This window comes from Heliangelus exortis, chromosome 14 (genome assembly GCF_036169615.1).
Source record: "Heliangelus exortis chromosome 14, bHelExo1.hap1, whole genome shotgun sequence".
NCBI lineage: Eukaryota > Metazoa > Chordata > Aves > Apodiformes > Trochilidae > Heliangelus > Heliangelus exortis.
Window position 1 is genome coordinate 15,543,541 of NC_092435.1, and position 16,599 is coordinate 15,560,139.

At 42.6% G+C, this 16,599-nt stretch overlaps 2 protein-coding genes across 6 annotated transcripts in view; one reads left to right on the forward strand and one right to left on the reverse strand.

Moving 5' to 3' along the window:
- The window catches only part of AMMECR1 (AMMECR nuclear protein 1), a 70,315-nt gene extending 64,599 nt beyond the window's left edge, over window positions 1-5,716 (reverse strand). The window contains exon 1 of one of the 2 annotated variants that reach the window (XR_011728608.1): window positions 5,191-5,716. Coding sequence is in view for 1 of the 2 variants with exons in the window: in XM_071757588.1 (XP_071613689.1) it covers window positions 5,191-5,651 (461 nt within the window). In the remaining variant the exon portion in view is untranslated. The remainder of the gene's footprint in view (window positions 1-5,190) is intronic. The other variant, XM_071757588.1, reaches the window with a different exon arrangement.
- The window catches only part of PAK3 (p21 (RAC1) activated kinase 3), a 243,675-nt gene continuing 232,160 nt past the window's right edge, over window positions 5,085-16,599 (forward strand). For all 4 annotated transcript variants that reach the window (XR_011728606.1, XR_011728607.1, XM_071757584.1 and 1 more), the window contains exons 1-3: window positions 5,085-5,224; window positions 6,388-6,548; window positions 13,895-13,944. The gene's annotated coding sequence lies outside the window, so the exon portion shown is untranslated. The remainder of the gene's footprint in view (window positions 5,225-6,387; window positions 6,549-13,894; window positions 13,945-16,599) is intronic.

Genomic DNA, 16,599 nt, shown 5'->3' on the forward strand with positions numbered 1-16,599 from the left:
AAGAAGAATCACAACCTCCCCTGAGAATGTGGGAACTAATGGGCACAAGGTTAGCCAGCTCCACAGTTCTAAACTGTATTGAACTTAAATGTATCCAAACCAGATCTTAGACCTGAAAACACAATGGAATACAAAGGTCTGGCACATCAGCAATGCAGCACATCTATATCTGTCTTACAGCCAAATGGCACACTTGCTGCAAAAGAACAAAAGTCATCAAAGAAAGAAACTGATGGATTTCCAAGCTGTATCTTTAGGTCAGGACTGGGTATCACCTAAAAATATTGTAATCCAGAGGTCTTCAATCACAGAAAATGATCAAGTTATACAGATTATTCCTATAGCAAAGAATGTGGTTGCCAGCAATGCTTTAGGAGTTATGGTGGTACATGGTGGACTTGATGATCTTGAAGGTCCTTTCCAACCATGATGATTCTATGATTCTGACAGCTGGAGCCTCTGCACATGTACAGGGCTGGAGCCTGATCTGCCCTAGAGCACCACAGGTACACAGGTCAGCTACACACACCATCTGACACAGCTCTTGGTGTCAGAGGAGGAGGATATGAGCAAGCCATCAACCAGGTATTTGATGCAAGGTGCTCGTGGTAAACATTTTTCCAAGAGCTACTCAGCCAGATGGAAAGCAGGGCACAGACTGCATTAGCCATTCCAGCTGCAAAACCTTGCTCTTTGGTACCATGCTGAACAAACAAATCCCCTTACAAAGTGTTGAAGTGTGGATGGTCACCACTAAAATAATACTGCTCACTAGCAAGTGACTTTCAAGAAGGGACTATAGGAAGCAAACGACTGGCAAAGGAGTTCACTTGTTGGGTTGTCACACAATGCCTTCCCTACAATGATGTTAACATTAAAACTAAGGCAAGCTGAAGAGCTTGACTGAGGTAGACATTGCACAGGATCAGAACCTCATAAAGGTGATTTCTATCTGCCAAGGGAAACCTTTACAGTAAGCAGAGATGTGAGAATCTTAAAGAAAAAGTCCTCATTCCCCACAGCAGAGCTTCAACTCAACTCCACTGCATACTCTTACCCTTCCCACCCTGTCACAGCATTCTCACACATGCTTGCACTTCTGCTCAGTCACTTCCCTGCTGGAAGAAAAATAGGAGTAGTGTGAAACTTGAGCCCTTTCACACTGGTGGGTGGCCCTTTTCCACTTCCATACTGGAAGGCAGGATACGGCATTGTTTCCACAAATGATGGAGGCACAGGGTGTGTTGCACAAAACCAAACCAAAAAGGAAATAAAGGGATGCAAGTTATTTGTCAGAAAGTTTTCCTTCTCCCTAAATGAGTGGGGTAAAGTGTTTTTACAATTCTTCCCGCATCCCTTTAAAGTTTATTTCTATTGTCACTTCTAAAACACCGATTTTAATCACTTACTGTTTTCCATAACTTCATCAAACTTATTTTGAAGAAATGTCTAAATGACACTTTGTGTAAGTGACAATTTTTGTCTGGTGCAACAATTTTTTAAATTTTATATTAGCTTCCACGCCTTCAGGATAATTCCTACATTCCTTCTGCACCAATAGTTTGAGAGCCACCACACTGGCAGAGCAAGGGGAAAGGGCATGCTCTGCAGAACACAGCCCATGAAGGGAAGGGTGGCTTAGAGTGCAATTCAAAGTCAAGTTAAATTGTAGGTAGAAGAAAGCTCTTAAATTAAGACAGTGATAGAACAAAATTTTGGCAGATCAGTGGAAGCTTACAAGAGAAGAAGAAGCCTGTGGCTGGAAGAATTTGCAGAGCCTATTCTCACCCAGACACTTCTGGAGGGATTCAGTATCTTCCAGCTATCTTCTTTTCAATCCATGAGTCACTCAAACCCAACAGCTTGCTAGCAATACCCTTGACCAACAGCCCATACCCTGTGGTTTCGAAGCTACAATCAGAGATATGAAAATGCCACCAACTTTATCCACGTATGGACTGGGCTGGGGTGCAAAACCTGCACCCTTTCACAATAGGCATTTTGTCTCTTACTAACTAACTGCTCCAAACTTCCTTCCCTTTGAGCCCTGCCATGGTATTCATCTTGGCATCAAAAAGTTACAGAAATCTGTAGGAGTCACAAGCAGGTTTTCTTCAAAAGACAACACACCAGAACCCCTTGTCCAAGTGACTCAGCCACCTGCTTTTCTTTGATCGTGCCCAGTTGCCTTCTTCAAAGACCTGTAAGGAATATGAATCATGCTTGATGAGGATACCTCTTTGCAGGTCTCTCATCCTCCTGGTAATTAGTGTAATTTAAACAAGAAGTCTTTCTAAAATTCACATACAAACTCTTATTTTAGACTACTACTCTTAGAGCAGATGTTCTGGTCTCTGGACAAAACCTCCAAAAGGACTTAATGCAGAGAGCTGCAAACATACATTCACTGAAAAATGCCAGTTCCCATTCAGAGCTTTTTTTGTACAGGATGAAGCTCAGCTTCAAAGACAGAATCATACCTTTGTGAGCTACTCAGCTATCGATAAGACTGCTGGCAGATTTTTTCAGTGCTAGAAGTCATGCTGCCTCTGAACACTTAGCAGGAGCAATTATTCACTGACCTAGAATTTTACATTTAATACTGAACAACTTTTTCGAAGTTGCTTCCCCAACTGCACTAACATAATCAGCTCTGCTGAAAGCAGCAGTTCTGCCATCTGTCTGCTTATTCCCACCTCACACTTGTGCAGGCACAAGTGTTCGTGAAGCCATGCAATGATCCAGAGGGAACCAATCTCTGTGCAAACTAACCAGAGGGGGGAAAAAATTATTATTAGATCATTTCTCAATCTGTACAACCATGCATGCTGGCACAAACATGGGAATAAGCAGAAATGGCATCACTAAGTTTAACTGCTGTGCCATTTTCTAAAGTCCATTGACACAGCAACTTTTCACCAGGTCTAGCAACTAAGTCTGAAGAGCACTTAAACAACACACACATGAATTTTAGAATTTTTTTTTTTTTTTAGAAAACTACAAATCATTTTACTTGGTTTGTTGTTGTGTTCTTGTTACAGGAAGAAGCAGGAGAAGGAAGATGAAGTGATCCAGTGGTCGCTAAGAGGAATCAAAGTGCTTACTGGAAAACAGTTCAGTGAGAAATCTTCACCCCTGCCTCAGTTTCCTCCACCAAAACAACAGAGAGAGTAGCACTAATCTGTTCAACAAAACATTCTGCAGTACAATTAAAAAAACATAACGACAACAACAAGGTAATTGTTACAGAGAGACACAGACAGAATTCAACTCTCTTAAAGCAATGAAAGAGTGAAAGGGCACAAAGCTGATGCTGTAACCTGTAGCGGCCTGGGATGGAGAACAGATACAGGACAATGCAAAGCAAAATGGCTACTCAGAGCAGCAGTTCCTAAACAGTTGGTATCTACAAAAAGACAGACATGGATTTACAAAAGACCTGGGTAAAGAAACTCACAGTGGAGTCTCCCTGCCCTCCTTTCATTATTGGTACTCTGATGTAATCACATAGGAGTTATGAAGAGCATATAGGGAAGACTTGCTGGGGTGGCAGGTTAAGTAGGAATCCACAGAGCTGGGTTGTCATGACAGCAGCTGAAAGTATGCAAGAGATGTATAGATCCCGGGTGTTAGAACAGCAAGGACTCCAAACAAGATCATTAATACAGTACATTATTTCAAACACTGAGAAGCATAGACTACATCTCATTAATGAAACACGGACTGCATGATAACCATTTGCATTGGTGAGGGTGTGCAAGGGTCTGGGCATCCACAAAAAAATTTGTGTTCGTTTAGTACCGATAAAGCACAGGTTCTCACAGCTTCCACAGTCATGCTGTATGTAAGAGGAAACAAGTGACATGCACTCTGGTGGACCAACACACTGGAGAGTCAGCTGAAGCTTGGAAACTCACCACATGAGCTCCATCCCATTTAAAAGCAAAGTAAAACAGCAGAAACTTAATTTCAGCAACACCTCAGGTTAACTTTGCATTCAGACAGATTTGGAGCATGCAGCGACTCAGTAACTCATCCCAGCTGAGAGGAAATAAGTTCCTGTCAGAGAGAAGTTACTCCCTGAAGTGTCTGAACTCCAGCAGCAGCAGCATGCCCGGTTCCCTGGCACAGGCAGGTGCCAACATGCCGGGCAACACCACCCTGGTGGGTCACCTCCAGAGGCAGGAGGACACTGGGGTTCAGACAAACACTGAACAAGAGCAGCCAGGGAGAGGAACGAAGCAGGCCCTTGGTGGACGGATGCTCTTGCAAGACAGAGAGGAGTAACAGGTGTTTCTGTGATCTGTTCAAAACTCTGGGAATTCGAGGTGGTGGATTACTCAGGGACTCGAGATGTCTAACACTGGGTGGTCTTCAGGGGTTGTCACAAAGCAAGGACTCCGCACAGTTTGAGACCAAAGCAGCATTACTAGTGCCTGGCACAGGGAACGTACTGGTACACCAGTGCTCACAAATCCGGGACTGGCACGACAGGTCTCTCACACGGGGTACTCACCATCCAGCACTGGTGAAGCAGAGGCCCATGGACACATGGCCAGAGAGAGGCTGCCTAGTGAAGGGGTCCCAGTAGGGACCACTGGTAAAAGGAGCGTGGAGCGGTCTACTCGGGCACCACTCAACACAAAACAGGACCACCGAAGCTTTCCACGGACCCCGTGGAGCCGGGGCGCACGACGCGGGCGCACAAAGGCGGGTGGCTCGGGGCTGGGCGCTGCTGCGGTGCCAGGGAACAGGGGGGAGATGACACCACCGAGTCCCGTGCGCGACCGGGGACCAAGAAGGGCCCGGCAGGGGTGCGACCGGCCACTGGGGGCAGGCCACCGGGGACGGGGGAGCCGGCGGCCGCCGGGCAGCATGGAGCGGGGCGCTCCCTTAGGCGAACCGGGCGCGGGAGGGCAGCGCAGCCCCCGGGACACGCCGGGGAGCCCGGCCGGTGCCCGCACTACAGCGGGGCGGGGGCGCCCGCGGGCCAGGCCCCGGGACGGGCGGGCCGCGCGGGGCCAGGCGAGGACAGGGACCGGGCGGTGGTGGCGGGGAAGGTGCCGGGAGAGGAGGCGGGAGCCGGCGGGGCGCCCGGCCGGGGCACGCCGGGCGGGACAGGCGCACACGAGGCGCCCACGAGGGCGGGCTCGGGACGGCGGGCCGGGGCACGACGGCGGCGATACTCACTAGGGATCGTTGGTGAAGCGGGGGCTCCGCGGGGGTTGGTATCCGTACAGGTGACAGTAGAGCACATCGAAGCAGAAGCAGCACATCTCGGCCGACACCACCATCTTCCTGCAGCCGGGCCCGCCGGAGCCGGCGCCGGGGGAGGAGAGCAGGGAGGCGGCCGGCGGAGAGAGGCCGGCGGGGCCCCCGCCGCAGCTGGGCGGCAGCGGCGGGGAGAGGGCGCAGCCGGCGGCGCCCCCCGCCAGCCCCCCAAGGCCGTTGAGGCGGGGGCCCCCTGGCGGGGGCAGCGCCCCCGGCTCGCCCCCCGCCGCCGCCGCCCCGCCGCAGTGGGAGCCGCTGCCGCCGCCTCCCGGGCCGGCCGAGCCCGAGGGAGGGGAACTGGAGAGTTTCTGCTTCTTCACCCCGCAGCAACCCGCCGCCATCTTGGAGCCGTCTCCCCCCACGCAGCGCTTCCGACCCATGGCGGGGGGGCCGGCCGACCGGCCGGGGGACGTGCGGCGGCCCGCTCCGCCTCCTGCCGGGCCCGCTCCGCCTGCAACGGGGAGGGGGCGGGAGGGAGGCGGCGGGAAAGGGGGAAGAATGAATGAGGAGCAGGAGGGAGAGGAAGATGGAGGGGGGGGGGAAGAGAGACAGACAGACAGACAGGCAGACAGACAGACAGACAGAGAGAGCTACGTTAGAGCGACCGGTGAGTGGCCCCGGCTGACAGGGCCGGGGCTGAGGGGGCAGCGCGGCCCCGCAGGTGTGGCGGCCGCGGCGGGGCCTGGCGGCCTTTCCCCTCCCCTCCACACGGCGAGCCACCCCTCTCGCCTTGCCCCCCTCCGTGCTATTTCTCCTCCTTCTGCTAGGGAAGTGGAGCAACTCCACCTCGCGTGCTAAAAAAAAAATAAATAAAATAAAAATAAACCCAAGAACCCGAGCTCCGCAGCAGGAAGCAAAGCCCCTGAGATGGTTAAAAACGCCCCGCTAAATAATTCAAGTGACCTGAGATGCCTTTCTCTTGGGAAGAGGAGGGGGGAGTGAAGAAAGAAGCGAGGGGTTGTGTTGTAGTCAGCAGCCTGGGAATCTGGAGAGAGTGCACTTATTAAACATGCAGTCGTGATGGCTAAAAGCCACGGGGTTCTAATATATATATATTTTTTTTTTTTTTCTATAATTTTTTTTTTTTTTTTTTTTTTTTTTTTTTTCTAATTACAGCTGTGGCAATTACTTCGCATGCAATAAGCAGCGGCTCAGAGCGCAGGCCCCAAGCTACAAGGGAAGCGGCCGTGACCCTGAGAGCACATCCCCCGGTGCCTGCAGCCTCGGCTTCTCCGTGGCAAAACCCCTGGGGAAAGGCAGTCCGGAGGGAAAAGGATGTGAGTTCCTGCAGTGCTCCAGACATCTAAAATTAAGCTTAGGAAACTACCGGGTTAAGGAGAGGGGGAGAGAGGGGGAAACTTGTTTTATATTAGCCTCATATGTAGATATCTCTATATGTGAATTTATGGAGAGACTTAGAAACAGCTATGAAGTACTTCAAATGCTGTGGGTATGTATATTTAGAAAATAACACCTCACCCATCAGTTCTATGCAGCTATCTCTGGCATGGGATGTAACAGCTGGTTAACATAGAATAGCAACACTACAACATCAAGGAAGACAAGAGAGTGAGGTCGGCCACAGAGAGTTAAAATAATGCTGCAAGTGGAGAGAGACAGTCATTGTCAGAACTCAAATGTAGTCTATAGAGAAAATTTGAAATAACAGGTTTCAGAGAAAATCCCAGCTTCTAATCCTAATGGGTAAAAAAGCCCTTTGAGGGTTTCTGTCCAAATACTGGCCTAAACTTTTCTTGCTTTGACTATGAATCATAGCTTGAGGTGAAACAGCTGCAGGGAATAATAGCAAAGAGGAGGAGAGGAATTGGGTGGTGTGAGGCAGTCTTTTCCATTTTTAAATACAATGTTTATGTTTGGAGCTGGTGAATACTTGAGAAGGGAACCCAGTTCCCGTCTCTCAAACAACTTTCAAGTTTCTTTCAAAACAAAGGCAGTGTTTTCCACTCCTGGGATTCATTTGTTTAAAATCAGTAAGTAGTGACACCTTCTGTTGCTTTGGGGAAAATAGTTTCTCCAGGTACTGAAGTCTGGCTTTTTCTAATTTTTTTTTTACCATCCTACACTATTTAACACCAACATTTCTAAAAATATCAAATAATTGCAAAAGTTGATGAAACAGACACAAGTACAAATTGTTCACTCCACTGAGAGAGAGATGTGTAAGGTTCTGTTTAAGTCTCAGAGCTAGGACCAATATCCTTATGCAGTATCAAGACTAATGGTAATGCACAGTGATCACTTTTTAATTAAACACTGTATCAAAATAGTCCCTGAATGAAGGGGTAAATTAAATGTGTTACTTATTCTTTAAAAACATCTTACTTCTGTCACCTCTGCAGACATTCTTTCCTGTATTTGCCTACAGTTGTGCTCCTATTTTACTTCAGTGCAATGTTAGGTATACTAAATCTCTCTTTTGTAAAAGGAGCAGCAAATAGATGAACACAACTGTAGAAATTACTGGTTAGTGGAATCAGGAAGATGCAACTGTATTATCAAACATTTTTGTCTCTATCTGGAAGCAGAGAGAACTGCAAAATCACAAAACGTTTCTCATAGCTCAGTGGAAAATTTCCATTTATATTTGAAGAAGAGTTTATTCTTTGGGTAAGACTCTTCAGTTAACTGCAACATCTGTTTCATTGGCCCTTTGTTTCAGCTAAGCCTCAAGGACTTTACATTTCTTCTTACAAGGAACCCTGGATGTGTTCAGTTCCTTCATGTACATCTGAATTTTCCTAACTTTAATGGATTTGCTCCTGTTGGTTGATGACTATGCTCATGTGCAGTCAAACATACTGAGTGAGCTGAGTATAAAAACCAAACTCTTAGCAGTATGAACAGACTGCAATTAGATCAGTTTAATTTAGGTGTGATGTAGCTCTCTTTTCTGACTCCAGCTGTTCAGCACTATTCCTCACCTCCTGTTCTTAAGCCCCAGCGATTTTAGAATTGCCACTTGTTACAAGTGAGAGATTGAAATTAATTTTTAATTAAAAATCATAAGTCATGATCCTTGAAGAGGGATGCTAAGAGAAATTACAAAGAAAATAGAACTGTTTGCAGAAAGATATTTCTCAGTGATCCAAAGCTACTCAGAAGGATTGCTCTTCTTAAACAAAAACCATAATGGCCAATATCTAGTATCTGGGGGAAATGGTGTGCTAACAGAAATGATCCAATTTCTTTTGAATTTGAGGTAGAATTTGCCTTGACTGTAGTAGAAGTCAGATTGCTCTCAAGTAGGCCAAAAGATGATCTATGTTCTCAGTACCTTACAATCTAATTAAAGACCAAGAACAACCAGAGAGCCAAGATTGGGCTGCAGCAGTAAGCAGGAGTGATATAATCCTTTCCTTATTAGTATCTTTTCCTTATTAGTATTCTTTTAATAGGCACTGTGACAGGTGAGGGATTTAAAAGGGTACTTAAAATAGCACGTTTAGGCTCTGGTTCCATGTGTGTTTCTGCAGTAGTAGTAATGTTGGTTTAAGCAGCTCTACCTCAGCTAATTGTTCTCTTTCCTGTCCCACCCATTCTGTTGGGTTCATGCAGCTGTTTGTGCAGATCTGAGGCAGAAGATCAAGCTGGAAAACAATTATACTTTTCCCTTGATTATTTTTCAGAAAAATCAGTTCTCCAGTCTGTTTTATCAGAGGGCTGCACAAAAATCTGAGTTGGCCCATCAGGGTGTCCACACAAAATGGAGAATGAGTAGGCTTGAGCATCTTAAACAGTACTGGTTAGAAATGAGAAGATGCAGCCTGAAGTGGCATTGCACATGTTTGTGGGGACACTGTCAGAAATCACAGAAGTGTTTGAATTTTGAATAATAGGTGAATAAAGGTAATTGAAGAAAGATAAGGGGTGGGTAAAGGGCCTTGAAAGTGAAGTAGTTCCTTCTTGAAACTTTCAGTCGAGGGACTGAAAGAAAGGGAAACAGAAAGCCCTCCTTTCAAAATATATACTTTTCCACTTTGTTGGGACTAAAGGAAACACTATACCACGGTTAACTCTTTAAAAACCAAACTCCAAAAATTGAATAGTGTTAACAGCTAGCACCTATATGAAGTTGTTAGTTATTCTGGTTAGTTATTTTTCTAGAGAAGAGCCTGTACTTACATCTCCCAAAATGCAAAGGTTAAATTTTCTCTTTATCTTCCCATAATACTGATCTTTTTTGAATGAGCCTGCAATAAAACAGGAAGATTTACATGCTGAGAATTCCTATGGTCTGAGGAATTTCCACCCATTGTGGAGACAGTCTAGACAACTCTTCCCTTGCCCTGCAGCCTTACAAGGCATTATGGGTTTAGCTGGGAAGAAAGTGGGTTTGCCTGCATTACTTTCACACATTATTCCCAAGCTGCTCTGTCACACTCTTGAGGCTCATGTGAATTTTCCTCCATATATTCTGCTTAGAAAGAAGAGTTTCTGTTCTTTACCATGCTCCCTGTCTCAGCTGTCCTCAGGAGAAATTAGATGCAGCTCTGAATCTAGGCCAGAAAGTTTGCACAGAATCCAATAAAGTTAAGGAAAGTTAATTTTCACGTCTGAGAACAGTAATTGTTCCTACCTGTTAGAGGCCATATCCTGCTATTGTTCTATCTATCAAACTCCCATTGAAGTCCCTTCTAAAAAATCTTGTACAAAAAGTCATCTCAGGATGTGATACCAGCTGACAGACTAAAGGTCCTCGTGTGTTGTGTTATTGAAATCCTGTCCCTGTTTCATATTTTGAGCTATGTTGTCATTCAATATGTATTACTTTTAAATTTACACTTTTTTACAGACATTTTTCACTCTTACACAAGTTTAGGGCTTGCTCCTGTTGAACTATCTGTGCTTGGAGCTTGCACTGCAAAACTGGGCATGGGTTTGTTAGAAAAACAAACCACCCAAAACCAAATTTAAAAAGCCTCCACAAAGCAAACTCTCCAAAAGAAACAAACAAGAAAACAAAAAGACCCATCGTGTATTCTAAAATGCTATTGTCAAAGTAAATATCTATGACTGGGCAATTTTCTAACTGGTGATAAAAATGTGAAATGAGTCAATGGAGTTAGAAAAGATTTTTAATTAAAAAACTAAAACCCAAAAATATGTAATAAATGAAAGGTGAGACTAGTAGTAGCTTTTTCATAGATTTATTTTCACTTAATTCTGTGAGCTGGAATGTTGCTCAGATGTTATGTTAATGCAGTGTCCTATCCTTTTTGCATGGATTTTTCCATTGTACAATGCTAGAAGAAGCTGTAGCTTACGTGGATACATTCTCAGTATAAATTCACCCTGGTTCCATTGAGGTCAGTGGGGCTACAGTGATTTCTGCCAGCTGATACATTAATAATAAGCCTTAGGACATATTTTTTTTACATGGCTGTTTGTAGTTGGTCTCCTTCCCCAAATGCTTCCCACTACTGTAGAGTAACTGTGTTTATTAATAGCATTTCTCATTTCTCAAGTGTCTAAAGCTTTAAAAGTTTGAAGTTAATAAATGTAGAACAATATATAGGTGTTTATGCAGTGCAGTCATACAGCCAGCCCTGATGAAACCTAGCAACTACCTAATAAGACAGCAATCGAGGTGTGTTAGGAAAAAATGTAATCATTAGTTTCCAAATAAACGAGTAGATTAGGAGGATAGAACGCAGTTGCTGAGGATTAAAATCTGACCAAGACACCACTATTTTATGCCTGTTTGTTTCTAACAGTTGTACTAGATCTTCAACCATCCCAAGTGCTCAGCACTTGATTTTGTCTCTCTTCTAAAACCTACCAAAGTGAAACTTTATTAGAGGGCATGTTAGCAATGTTCATTGCTTGTTACCTGTTAATTGATTAGGGTGACAGAAATGCTCCCATGTAAGGATGCTAATGGGCATAAATTTTGATCTGCCTTTTGATGTAAGACTGTTAAGAGTTTGCTTTTTCAGATGTTATTTAATTTTCTTGTGAAAGGATCTAATTTCTTCTGACTGCTGCTTTTGCTATCTTCACATCCATGTTATCCAGCTTTTGGTGTAAAGGAATTCCACCTCTGTTCCTCTAAAGGCCAATTCTTAGCTTAGGTTCATGCTTCTTTGCTCTGGTGTTTTACCCTGTTCAGAGAGTACTGAAGCTGTCATCTCTCTGTTCTTGCACAGAAATGAGACACACTTTTCTTTTCTCCAAAGACTCAATAACTTTCATCTTTGTGAAAAGCAAAAAATCATTGAATCCTTCTGCTTGGCCTTTATCTTTCTCACATATATAAAATAACCTGTTCAGCTTAAAATGGCCAAGAACCACTTCCACTGTGCCAGGTGGGAATATCCAGTCACTTTATATTGGATGCCTGTAGTCATGCCTCATGAATTATTTTGGTTATTGTTTGGACAGAATGTTTATTAGCTACAGTAGACTTCTGCAGCTTATAAAACCATGCCTGCCAGTCATTAATATTTACTCTTCTTCTTTATTGCAGCATATTATTATTTACTGAATATTTTTTTTCTTTTTTCCATACAAGTATTAGCATTCTCTATACTCAGTGCCTAAATTACTTAATCTTATCTCTTCCAGTGCTTCTGATCTGTACATATCATCCTGAATGTCATGCTGATCCTGTGCTTAGTTTATAAAATCACTTTATGTGACTTTGGTGTACTTGTATTTCTCTTTTTCTGAGCAAAGAAAAATACCCTGACAAATGCCAGTGTTTTGCTACCAAGGTGGTGGTGCTTCAGTGCTATCACCCTGTAATTGCTGAAAGCACTAATTACAATTGTCTTAAAAGAGCCTGAAGATAGAATGTTATTTAACAGCAGATGTTAAAAATTGTGTCAAAAAGCCAGCAGGGCTTCATCAAATCCTTTTTTGTTGCAGTTGTTACTTTCATCACTGGGATTTGTGAGTGCAGCTCCAGTGAGGCTGAACCTCACAGCACTTCAGAGTCACCTCACCCCAATCTGTTTTCAAGTATTCAGTGCTGTAGATTCCTCTTTTTTTTTCTTTTGGGTGTGGTAGCAAAGCCAAACATCTGATGTGCACCACATCTCAAAGTCTTTTTTGATCCTTAAAGCCTTAACATGCCTGAAGCCTCAGTCCTGCCAGATTCTGAATAAAACAACCAGTGGGAATCTGTAGCATTTGGCACCTCACTTATTCATTGCTTACTTATTCATTAGTTTCATTGCTTCCTTTCTGTAGAATTCATGTTTTCAGCACAGTATTTTCCAAGGTGCTTTCTGTTGCAGAAGTCAGTTCTCCTTTTGGACATGTACAAATCAGATTACTGAAATGAAGTCAATGGAATTTCACTGTTACAGACTGATGAGGCCAAACCCAGGGTTTTTAAACTTGTAAGTTCCCATGTAAGTTGATGAATTATTTGCCTGTTCCTAGGTCTCCTGAGCTATCCTCTGCCTTCAAGGAAAGTGCTATTTAAATAGATAACCATCCATGCACACACAAATTCCATTAAACAAAACTGTGTGTCTTCTCATTCTTCTTATCTCCCACATTTGTATTTTCACTCGAGGAAATCTGTGATTTTCACTCTATCACTGCAGGCAGTGATAATTATTGTCACAGTTATTTAATGTTTAAAATAAATATGTTACATTCATTTTGAATAAAGAGCAGCTGATAAACATGCAAGCTTCAACAAAGTTTCACCCAGTTCTTGGCATAGTGTCAGCCCTCTTGTGCACTTTTCCTTTCATTTGCTATTTCTGATATTCCTATTTTAACATTATCCCTGTAACTCTGTTCCTCCTACTTGACATTACAGCAGTTATAGACCTTTCTTTAAAGTAAAAAGTATTTAAAAAGAGTAAATTAAATATATTTCTTCCACTATGAAAGAAGTAATACCTTCCAGGAAGCACTGCTATTTATGTTTTTCTGCTAACTGTTATAAAACCTGAAGTTACAAACCTTAACATCTAGAAATATCTGTGATCAACAAGACTTGCATCTGAACTTAGGTTTGCATGCTTGTTCTTCTCAATGGTTTCTTCCTGGTTAATATTATAATATCCTTCTGAGTGCTAGAGATTGCACAGGGGCAGCATATTTTAATGTAAACACTGTACATTTGATTTGAGGAAATGACCATTTCCATGCAGAAAAAAGTTATAGAGATCATCTTTAGCACTAAAATCATATCCTTCTGTTATTTCAATGGAAAAAATAACTCCTTTGTTTGTGTATTTTAATGTAAAACTAGAAAAATATCAATCTAGTGGCTCTAATGGTATTCTGGATTAGTTACCATCTGCCTTGAAAATTCCTTTCTAATAACTAATTCATTTTGGTTAGCATTTCTAAAGAGCATTTCAGGATGGGGAGAGTTGCTGTGACATATTTGAGGAGAAGCCTAGCACAGCATGTCAGATCTAAGGAAGTGTTTCAGGGCTGTTATCCCATGGTCCCTACAGCTAACATTCTGTTTAGAGATTTAGAAGAAATTCAGAAATTATTTCATAAAAAAACTCATGTATTTAACTCTGAAAAAACCCCAAACCAACCAACCAACCAAAAAAACCCAAACCCAAACTTGACAACAAATGAAGTCTGGATCTGTTTCTTATTGCTTAGGCTGTGTTTGTTTTCACAGGTCAAAGTCCCACTGCCCAGTGTCATCACATTCACATCCTGCAGTGACCTGTAAGTACCCCACCTCTCAGTTTTCTATTACAATAGAACAGCTGCATGAAAACTGTCATTAGGCTCTGTATATTGGGGTGCATTTTGTCATATTAATTTAAATGCATGTAGTTCTAGCATGTATGCTCATAGTGTAATACTTCTACATTTTGAAGTATTAACTCATGATAATCTCAATCCTTGCATTTTAAATGGAAGATTCACAACTTATCAAACCTACTTCTAGTGGTTTCTACTCTACTTTAAATTTAATTCTTTACATGGTTAAATCAGAACTGAAAGTTTCCAAAGAAAAAATATTACATTTGCCCTTTGAACAATTACCAAACATTTCATGTTCAGAGTGAAAAATGAATAGCATTTTATTTTATGAGTCCACTAACTAATAGTGAATTAGAATAAAACTCCTGTGGGAACACATTTGACATTCACATGAATAACAGATGAGTTCATTATGATCCCCTGCTTATAAAAAGAATGGCAAATGAATCCATAATTATTAAGCATTTAAAAATAACATGTTCCCCCCAAAGATACAATTCTGCATTAAATACCCGGCTGTAGTTCAGCTGCAGGGCTTTGAAGAACCTGAAATGAAATGGTAGCACAGCACAGAGCTGAAAGTGAAGAGCAGGCTGATGATGTGGTCATTTGCCACATTATTTAGCTGTTAGGTAGCCAAAGGAATGAAGATTCATATTCTATTTAATGCATTTGAATTAATTATGATTTTTTTAGATTAATCTTGATTCCAAAGCAGAAAATTCAGGTTAGATCCATGGTGCATGAAAGGATTATGCTGGGTATAAGTATAAAGAGGAGGATTACAGCACATATGGCTACTGACATGTACTCATGTTCTAAGTGCCTGTGGGCATCTCATTTGAAATATATATTAGAGTTGAATCTTGTAGGGCTTTTTTGTTGATAGATATGTGGCTGCCTATATGACAAATACCATTCAGGACAGTTATTTGGCTGGAAGTGACATTGTCAAATACTTGCCAAGCTGTCACATTAGCATACAGCTCACAGCCTGGTGGGAGACAGCTCCTCTGTGACTCATAACCTCTGCCCTGTGGTGGCACAAGGGTCCCAGAGGTTGCCTTGTCTGCCAGACAGAGAAGGAAGGAAGAGATGCCAAGAACAAAGTTCAGACAACAACACAGAGGACTTGCAGAGGAGAAGGAGGATAAGGAATATCCTGTTCTTTGAATTACTTGCACCAAGGACATAAACAGAAAAGGGATCAGAAATATATCAAGATTTTTCTAAGTGCTGTCAGCACCTAAAGAAATGCAGAATTCTTGTCTCCCCAAGATCTTGACCTTTATGGAGGTGGAGTAAAGGAGTCTGGGGTTTTTGGTATGAATTCTGACCCCATGGCTAGGCCTCCTTGGTTATCCAAGGAATAGAGAAACAATGCCATCTGTGACTTCTGCACTACTCCTCCCAGTACAGAGGGAGGCAGATGTGTGGAAGACCTTGTGTGCATATAGATTTTAAATCCACATTGCTATCATATTTCCCCAAGTTCCCTTCTCCTTAGCAGCAGCTCAGGCTCTAACACAGCTATGTTGTCTTCAGCTGTGTTGTCATGTTGATATCAGGAGGAAAAGTAGTATCAAATGGGAACATATTTTTATTTCACTCATAAAATACATCATGAGGTGGACACCATGGCCAGTTTAGGCTGTGTGCCTGAGAAAAAGGGCTGTAAACACAAGAAGTGCAGGGTAGGGGGAAGTGGAGAGGGTAGAGTCTCAGAATTGTGGAGGGTGAGGGCCATGCTGTGCAGTCATAAAGTCTAGCAATATATTAACCAAAACAGAATTCTGTACCATAATAGTACATGTTTCTAGTCCTACATATATAGGTGTCTCTACTATGGAAAAAGAAATTCAAATATCAGAAAACCCACTTGTGCTATCCAAAGTTTGTGGAACTGTTAAATGAAGATAAAATTACTTCTTTCTGCTTTGGAACAAGAATCACTGAATGAGCCTTAGCTGCCAGTAGATGAATAGGATTTATACACTGCTAAATTATATTGCTTTTAATTTCAAAAGTCTGTTGGCACTATCTGATTGAACTTCTGACTTGATCTGGGTGGGCAGAGATTTGGGTGTATGTCCAGACAACTTGGGCTGAGCTGGTGCTTTAGAATTGGGTAAAAAATACCCCAACTGAAATCTGATAGATAAAAAGTAATTGTGCATGAGGGAAACTGACTCCTTCCTGAGTCCTGTGGATTGTTGGCTGAAGTATGTAGTTTGATTACAATTATTGCCTTAATGTGGAGTTTCAATTCTTATGGGCCCCATGAGGACAATGCAGGAAACCTCTTCTGTCTGTGATGTATGCAGTGAATGGTATGAACTGCTGTATTCATACATTCACAGATTCCAAGACCAAGAAGGTAATAGATTTCATGCCAACTCTCTTACATACAACATTTTCCCCCTGAAAGATAAATTAAAAGTCTGGAGGTTTGTTTGGGTTTTGGTTTGGTTTTTGTTTTGGTTTGTTTTTCCTGCAAAGCTGATTATGAATGCATTTCTTATAAAACTTTTGAAGTTTGTATTTTAAAACATTTAACATCTGTTGGAAAGACAGTTATTGTTTACATAGCATTGAACATTACTATGTATTTGT